The following is a 9,516-nucleotide window of genomic DNA, read 5'->3' as shown; positions in this document are numbered from 1 at the left end:
GTCTCGTGTGTGGTTACATCTATCACTGGCGAGACGGCTGGACGCCAAGATTAATTTCTGCAATTTTTCTTCAGCGTCAAGGCCAAAGAAAACTCATACTCAGCAAATACGAAGTGGAGAAGAGGTTGAAGCTGGTTAATAGATAGTGGGTCTAACAGACCCACTGAGGTGGGCCTCTTAGGCGACGCCCCGCAACGGTGGCCTAGTGGCTAAGGTACTCGGCTGCTGACCCGCACGCCGCGGGTTCCATTCCCGGCTGCGGCGGCTGCATTTCCGATGGAGGCGGAAATGTTGTAGGCCCGTGTGCTCAGATTTGGGCGCACGTTAAAGAACCCCAGGTGGTCGAAATTTCCGGAGCCCTCCACTACGGCGTCTCTCATAATCAAATGGTGGTTTTGGGACGTTAAACCCCACAAATCAATCAATCTTAGGCGACAGTTGCTGCACGCCTTTGTCATTGGTGTGGGACAAACATCCCTCCTATGTTCCTGGCTCTTGCACAGTTTACAGTACTGCCGTGTAGGTTGATAAGGCACGCACAGCATTTCGCCACCGTAATAATACACGAAGCGCGGCAGTATTGGTCAATCGAACGTGATCACTGCAGTTTGTAACTGTCCAAGCATGCGGGCTCGAACAATTGTCACTCCTTGAGTGCGCACTCGGAGATGGCTCAGGAGTTCAGCTTCTGGCGTTTCGCGTTCTAATCCGTGTACCACTCCTTTCAAGTATCCGGCAGGAGTGGGATATGTAGGTGTTTACGGGATTGTTGGTGCCATTGAGCTCCAGTGTCTTTATCTTCAAGATCTTTTCTGCTACATCTTCGTACGGAGTGCTTGCAATAATTATGTTTGAACTGTTGCGAAGGCGAAGCAGAATTTTGTGGCTGTTACCGGCCTCCGGGTCACCGCTCGCATGTTCTATCGCTCGCGCAACCTGGTATGCTTTCAGTTCTTTCACAACTAACCCTGGTCGGGGCCGCATGATAATCTTCATATCGTTTTTGGGCAGCGGCGCCGCGCGCGTTTGTCGTCGGCCCCTGTCAGATGCTCTTCCGTGTTGCTCTTCTGCAAGCGTTCTAGCGCCGGAGCTGTTGCTCTCAGCTACCCCTCAAGCAACGCTGTCATCACTCGCTGCACGTTCTTGTTTCCTGATGCGTTTTCGCTGTCGCAATGACATTGCTACCTGCCACTGACCATTCTTGGCTTCGTCGTCGCGTTCCTCCGCAGGGTATTTTTCCTTGTTCTCGGCGTCGCTAGTATATTCCCCTTGTGGCACCTCGTCAGGTGAAACGAAATCTTCGTTGGCGTCCACCGCAGAGCTCACTTGGGTTTCGATGTCTTGGTCATCCATGTCCATAAGTGCCTGGGCTAGTTCCGGGTCGTTATCCGTTGGGGTTCGGGCAGGTGCAGCGCGACGCGTCGGCCGAGAGCTGGCTGCCAGGACTCCGCGTTCCGGTTCGCCGCGAGGCTTAGCGTGGCGGGTTGGCATGCTCTGCCGAAGGTCTTCACTTCCCAGAGGAAACCGGGATCGCTTGTGAAAAAGGTGGTGTCAGCGTGTACCTGACGTCTTCCTGCACAATTCCCGTAGTTTCACTGGTAGTCACATGATTTTAACCGCTGCTAGGTACGATGATTGACGGAGCCGATGTGAACGCGTGTGCACTCCTCGGCGCCACCTGGCGGTCCTGATGCACGGAAGGACACATAAACGGACGCAGGGGTTGATGCATGAACAAATGCAGGGACGGACGCACGGACGGGTGGATGGACGCATGGACGGTCCCACAGACAGACGCATGAACGGTCCCACAGACGGACGCATGGACGGACGGAAGCAAGAACGAGTGGACGGACGATTGCTTCGCCCCACCCTCCATTATTCACTCCGTGGATATGCTGCCTCTTTTTTCTCATAGCGAAGTTTTAAAAACAACAAATATTAGAAAATTCGCAATTCATCGTCTCACAAAGCCCGGATGACGAAGTTTAAAGCAATAGAATACCCGTGCAGTTCTGAATTGAAACGGCGAAAAGAAGTGAAAATGATGCGTTAAAACAAATCTAGCCTCCAATCATTGAATAATTTATTAAAGTGCAAGCGTTCAACACAACACACCATTAGCACAAAGAGAGACTGGGGGTGTTTGATCTGCTAGGCGTTTGGAGCAACGCAGAGCCGGGTTCTCACTGAATTCATAGCGTGGAATGCAGAGTGTGGGCTCATGAAGACTGCGTGGGGGTCCGCGTAGTGAATTTCAGGTGCTTCTCTGCAAACTCTGGAGCAAATGTTGTTTCTTAAATGCGAAGCCTTTCTTAGTGAACTTCGGCGACATTGAGCTTATCTATCTATCTATCTATCTATCTATCTATCTATCTATCTATCTATCTATCTATCTATCTATCTATCTATCTATCTATCTATCTATCTATCTATCTATCTATCTATCTATCTATCGATCTATCTATCTATCTATCTATCTATCTATCCTTCTGTCTGTGTATCCACTTACGACTTTTAGTTCTCCTGGCCGTTCCGGTGATACTATCAATACCAAACTAGGTATGTCAAGACATGACCGTATGACGAGCACAATAGACTAGTCATAACATGAAAGTCATGACATTTTTGTCATCAATGTCATGATTTACATTCCATAGTCTTGCTGCTCTTTATGTGGTTTCGTAAACATGCCATGTTGCAATACCGGTGTGGTATGACATGACTGCATGGCGAACACAAACGACAGACCCTAACACGAATACCGGGACATGCGTGTAAAAAACAATATGACTGCATGCCACACTCATGATGCGCTCGCGGCCGTTTTGCTAGCTTCACGTATGCCGAATTTGGTATTACATAACGTGAATAGATGATGAAGGTGCGTGACTGGTGCACACGTGATAATCATGAGATGCGTGTCCTCTAAGAACATCAGTATATGCCATAATGAAATTCCGACGCGACCATGCGTGCGTTCGCGTCGGTGGTGCCACGCCAGCGCAGGTCTGTCTGCCATATACTCGCAGGCGTGCGCCGCGCTGCGCTGCTTAGACGCATGCGCGTTTGAGCGCGCCCGCCGTCACTACGTCGCGAAGAGATTGATTGATTGATATGTGGGGTTTAGCGTCCCAAAACCACCATATGATTATGAGAAACGCCGTAGTGAAGGGCTCCGAAAATTTCGACTACCTAGGGTTCTTTAACGTGCGCGCAAATCAGAGCACGCGGGCCTACAACGTTTTCATCTCCATCGGAAATGCAGCCGCCACAGCCGGGATTTGATCCCACGACCTGCGGGTCAGCAGCCGAGTACCTTAGCCACTAGACCACTGCGGCGTGGCTACGTCGCGAAGAGAGGCAGACGTGGTGATGTCTGAGTAACGTAGTCGCCACGAACTGCAGCATGTCGCAATTTCCGCCTGTTGCCGCTGAGTCGCGCCGCCGGACGCTTGTTTCGCCGGTGTTCGCTTTGTGCTTGTGTAGCGTGGCTGCGCCCAGCGTGCGCGTGTGAATGTAACGTCAGAGTATATTAGGCCCTCCATGAGGCGCTCGCAGCCGTTTTGCCAGCTCCACCGATACTAAATTTGATATTACGGGACCTGAATGGACGACGAAGGCATGTGACTGGTGCAAACATGGTAATCATGACACGTGTGTCGTGTAAAACTTCACTATACGCTTCGCTCATGGCGCGCTCGCAGACCTTTCGCTAGCTGCAATTGTACCAAATTTGATATCACGTGACGTGAAATAAATAGAACGTAAATGACACGTCCAACTTGTTAATCTAGACATGAAAGTCATGAACAGCATAATTTACCTCCGCCTCGTAACGTTTTGTTGATTTTCAAGTGGCATATCAACCTTCCTCATTCGTGATTCGCATTTCGTCGATACCCACTGTGCATGGAATCTGCCAATTATTTTTTTTTCTCCTACGGTGCTCCACACTGTGCTTTCTTCGCATTGTTCACGGGAAATAGGTGGTGGTGGTGGTGGTAGTGGTTAGAATGAAGAGGAAAAAGGCACCTAATTTCTGTCTGCCTTCAGGCGACACGGCGCAGTGCCTTATAGGGGTGGGGGGAAGGAGGAATAAAAAGAATAGAAGAAAAATAGACGGAGAAGAAAACAGCCAAGCGAGAGAAAAAAGAAGGAGATAGGAAAGTTGGGATCCGGTCGAAGCAGTCCAAGGGCGGGGCGCCACAATGCGAGAGCTGCACGGCGTCAGGAGACCGCGGATGGCGAACCAGTCGGCGGGAGCTACGCTGATGTCGGAGATCGCGAGGGCACAACCGTCCAGCTTGAAATCCTGCGAGCGAATCCGGGAAATAGGTTCTCTCTCCACAGAGATCTTCATTTGTTCTCAGAAAGTCAGACGCGTCAAACGCGCCGACCGGCGATTCTTGGTGTCAGCAGAGCTAGGCCGGCCTAGGCAGCAGCGTCTCTGGCAGCGGGGCTGCCGGTGGCTTGGCAGGCGTTAGGCGTAGCTCTCGCGCCAGCGTGGTTAACGAGGATGCGTCGGTAAAAGTGTCAAACTTCAAGTCCCCACCTCGAACTTGGTGCCGGGCGATTCCTGATGACAAGCTGAATATGCGGGTACCAAAGTCTTGTGGGCTTCAAGGTGACTTCCGCTGCAAAACATTCGTTGAAACTGCAGCCGACACGACGCGTGTCCACTCGCTCCGACGAGAGCAGCGTCTCCCGTAAAGGAGGGCTCCAGAAATTTCGACCAGCTGGAATATTAGGAGCGACGCTCCTAAAATTCTAGCTTGCTCTACGGTGTCCGGTAATGCTCTACGGTGTCAATTCAGGTGTGGCCTGAGCGTCCTGTCGTAATCCTATTAGCCACCTCTCGTCAGTTCTTGAACGAGGCTTTGAGGGCGCTTAGCATAGCTAAGCTTAGTTCTAACAGCCTCTCTGTACTTGTGCTTCACATTAGCTCCAGCACTTGTTTGTAGATTTTTCTTATGAGGCTGTTTATTTCATTTTTTCTGCTGCGAAACATCTATGGTATGCAGAAACACGTAATGTGGCTGATGACAAACGCGTGGATGAGCCTTACGACATTTGCCTCTTTCATGCCGCTATGCGTATTCGTAATTCTTTTGATTAGGCGCATCGTTTGAAAAACCTTCGCTTCGATATTGCGTACAGTTTCCCTGTTGGTGCCTTTAGCTTCTATTATTAACCCCAGTGCCCTTATCTTGTCGACAATGGGTATGGTGTGTCCATTTCGTGCTTTAAGTTGTATGTCTACGTAGGTATGTGTGTTGTGGTGCTTGGAAGGTCGGCTTTTTAATGTTGGTCTATAGAGTAGCAGCTCAGATATTTAGGCTGAGCACGTGAGACCAGTTCTTTCTAGGTATTGCTCTACGGTGGCGATTGCTTCTTGTAAACGTTGTTCACTTGACCCATCGCTGCCATTGCTTACCCACAGAGTAATATCATCTGCATATATTGTATGGTGCGAACCTTCTATCTTTTCTTATCTACTTGGGAGGCCAGTTAGGACTAAGTTAAATAACATAGGTGATATCACTGATCCTTGGGTCTTACATGCACTACCAATAAATAATTCCTCGGACGTGAGGCCTACAACGATTTCGGCTTGTCTTTCCATTAGTAAGTTTCGGGTGTAATTATACATCCGCTCACCTAAACCTAAGTTACTTACATGATTCAGTATGGCTTGGTAAAAGACATTATCAAATGCCTTTTTTAGATAAAGCGCGAGGATGGCTCAAGTTCATCTGCTAGGGTCATCTGTGGTCTCGTGTTTTAATTGTAGCATGGCGTCTTGTGTACAAATATTTTTCCGAAATCGTATCATTGTACAAGGGAGTACGTTGTTGTCCTCTAGGTAGTTAGCCAATCGGGACAGTAAGACGTGTTCCATTACCTCGCACAGGCAGGAAGTTAGTGAAATATGCTTAGGTTTTCAAGCTGTAAGCGTTTGCCAGGCTTGGGTATAAGCACGACGTGCACCGTTTTCCATTGCTAAAGCATGTGGACAGTCTGAATGCGTTCAGCAAATTCTACGAGTTCCTCGCGACCACGGAGTGGTCACGGTGTTCAATGACAGCAAAATTCTTACCACCTGGGGCTACGCCATGCTGAAGACATCGCTGAAATACGACGGAGAAAAGAACTTTCCCGGCATCGTAACAAGTATGTCACGCCTTCCGGTCGACCGTCCATACTTATACATCCCACATGGCACTTACCTTAACTTACCAGCTCACACAAAGGCTCTCGAATGCTCGGCCAAAATAACTCCACACGGCTTAAGAATACCGTGGAAAGCTGGTTCTTCAGTAGTACAACCTGTCAACTCTGACATGCTCGTGTACGGTGTATCATCAATAGGGCTGAACCACAGCATGGACACTGGTATGTGCCGCATCACCCACGGCACAACACACAATGCCATGAAACCACAAACAATAGTTCTATTCAGCATAGACCACCATGCAGAGTTGGCCAAAAGCTACTGGGGTCTCGAAATACAACCAATAACAGATGTGCAAGAGTACGATGACAAAACCGGCGCATCAGCCAGCATGGGAGCACCACGCCACAATTTTGCTTACTATGACTTAATACACATCGACGGCATCAGTCCTCGCTTAACGAAATTTGTTAATCAATATCCCTTCAGAGGCCAAGTAGGCACCCCAATCGTTAACTACCCGCACGAGTTTAACAATGCATGGCTTCGCATGGGCCCCACTTACGGCGCAGGCAACGAACTACTCACTCACTCAGTGCTTGGTGTACCATCCGACGCTGCAACTTACAAAACAACAAACTTCTCCAATATCGAATCATACACTCAAACTCCCGAAGAGAACACCATTACGCGCCTACGCCCCGAAGACTTTCAAAACAACAGACGCGTCAAATATCTCGAACCACTCGAAAAATCGTGGTACCGCCATGGCTTGGGCCCCATGACACAGGATTCTATTCAACCCAGTGTCGGTTTTGGTATTCTGGCTGTATCTAAAGCAAACAAGGACGATCCCGGAAGCTCAGACAAATTTCAAGACGTCACTGCATTCTTTCAAGTGGACACCGAGCTCGTCATCCACTCCTCCATGGACACAATACACAAGGCAGCTGGTGCTATTGCATTCATTATTAAAGTTTGTTGATTTGCCAATAAACGTATCGTCTAGATTTCGCAGTGTTTTGTTAAATTGTGGCAGGTCCCGGTGCCGACGTAGTATTTAGTTTGTGTAGAACTGCTCGTATCTCGGCTTCGTTGCATTGTTCATCAAGGTCAGGATTCGGCACTGTTGTTGAACAATGAAAAAATTTGCAGCGTGCGCGTTTACTAAAAGCCGAATTCTCCTGTCTCTCATTCCCCATTAGCAGCCATTTTTTAGTATAAATTTAGTATAATTGACGCTAGCGAAACGGCCACGAGCGCATAAGGAGCGTGGCATGTAGACATGGTGCTACATGATGTCACAATTTTTGTAAGGGTCTCTTGCTTGTGTTCGCCATGCAATCATGCCATATGATACCAGCTTTGCAACTTGCGATGTGAGCGAAACCAACGCAAGAGCTGCAGGATCATTAAACGTATATCATGACATTCATCACATACGTATCAGGATTTTCATGTTAAGACTGGTCAACTATGTTCTTAATACAGTCATAGTATGCCATAGCAATTTTGGTATTGATACCATCATAAAAACGGCCAGGAGAGCTAAAAGCCATAGGCGGCTAGATAGATAGATAGATAGATAGATAGATAGATAGATAGATAGATAGATAGATAGATAGATAGATAGATAGATAGATAGATAGATAGATAGATAGATAGATAGATAGATAGATACGCTCAAAGTCACTGAAGTTCGCTAAGATATTTGTCTTTAAAAACGGTTTATTTGTGCCGAACTTGTGGCCAGAATCAGATGGTCAGATTACAGCGATTCACACTGACACTGACAGCGGCGAACAAAGCGTCGGCCGTCGATAAACTGAGAGGCATCGAAGCGTGTTGGCATTTATACACGTGGCACCAAATATTGTAGCGTTATCGCTAGCAGCAACGTAGGTTCCCCAATGAATAATAAAGTAGGCGTATATATTATAAAACGATCCAGAGTGCTATGCAAGGTGTCCCGAGCTTCGTGGACAGACCAGTTTTCTTCGAGCTCCCTCACGGTGGCTATGGCATGAAGACAGTGGGGTGCGCGGGACAGCAGTGTTGATAAAATGGCTACAGGAACGCGCGTGACGTTGGAAATGCTTGTGGGACGTCTGCGGCAGTTATAAAAAAAATGGCAGCATATCCACGAGGTGAATGGTGGAGAGTGGGGCGAAGCAACTGTCCGTTCATTCGTTCTTGCTTGCGTCCATGCATGCATCCGTCTGTGTGAACGTCCGCGCGTCCATCTGCCCATCCGTGCGTGCGTCTGTTCGTGCATCCGCACGTCCATCTGTGCGTCAATCCCTGCGTTCGTCCATGCATCCGCTCCTGCGTCCATCCATGCGTTCATCCGACCGTGCAGCCATCCGTGCGTCCGTCCATGCATCTGTTTGTGTGTCCGTTCGTCCACCTATTCAACAATCCAAGTACCACCAATTCGCAACTTTTCATCATATATTCCTCATATAGAAGCACCGCCATACAGCGGACATTCCAAGGACATAACGAGAGGAGGCACACGCACACTTCCTTACGGCTTACACTTCGTGTCTACTTCCCACCTTTAACCACCTCGAGTTCGTGGTATATACTAGTTCACTGTATTCATGGCACTGCGGCCCATCGCTCGCAAAACCTTTCTAAAACCAAGTAGGTTACGCCCAGCGAGTATAACGTAGCAACCCTTTTTTGTCAGATAGTGCTCAATGTACATGCCAATGGCTGCTAATGGGGAATGAGAGACAGAATTTGTCTTTTAGTTAAGGCACACGCTGCAAATTATTTATTGTTCAACAACGCACAGAAGAAATCTCCCACCTGCACCACCTTACCGGCACCACCTTACACACTACTACTACAATTACGAGGGACGATCGGGTGCCGCTATAAGGAGCTTCGCTCCTGAAAATGCCTTTGGTGGCTTTTGGCGGTGCATTGAGCAGCTGCCTATGAACAGCCAGATGACACTGACAGCGACGTGCCTTTCGCATGATTATTACTTGGTTGAAAAAGTGGATGAACGCATAGTAATCTGGACAAAAACAGCGCACACGTTTGCTAAATAGTGCGAGGAAATTACATTCATAAATTGAGACAGATTTAATTTCTGGTCCACGGTGTAAGGTTCTTCTACTACCCGTGTTGGTTTTAACCGGTGAGCCGATTCCTCTCTACAGTAATTGGCTAACTAATTGATGCGAAAGCCTATATAGTTTTTGTGGGTGTACATAAAACGTGTCTGTGAGATCAGCAAACACAATGCTTCCAAGATAACAAAATTTCTGTGAGCTCAGACTTTAATTTCAACTATAAACAAAAAAAAATAGTCTTCCACACGCTAGAAA

General features: G+C 48.1%; 1 protein-coding gene across 1 annotated transcript; it reads left to right on the top strand.

Moving 5' to 3' along the window:
* The first annotated feature begins 5,219 nt into the window (after nucleotides 1-5,219).
* On the top strand, nucleotides 5,220-7,160 carry LOC142792142 (uncharacterized). Its single transcript, XM_075885601.1, has 2 exons — nucleotides 5,220-5,228; nucleotides 6,036-7,160. The coding sequence occupies exons 1-2, from the start codon at nucleotides 5,220-5,222 to the stop codon at nucleotides 7,158-7,160; spliced, it is 1,134 nt and encodes a 377-aa protein (XP_075741716.1).
* The last annotated feature ends 2,356 nt before the right edge of the window (nucleotides 7,161-9,516 follow it).

The sequence above is a fragment of the Rhipicephalus microplus genome, chromosome 2 (genome assembly GCF_043290135.1).
Source record: "Rhipicephalus microplus isolate Deutch F79 chromosome 2, USDA_Rmic, whole genome shotgun sequence".
NCBI lineage: Eukaryota > Metazoa > Arthropoda > Arachnida > Ixodida > Ixodidae > Rhipicephalus > Rhipicephalus microplus.
The sequence above is the reverse complement of the archived record's forward strand: the minus strand, read 5'-3'. Positions and strand labels throughout refer to the sequence as shown.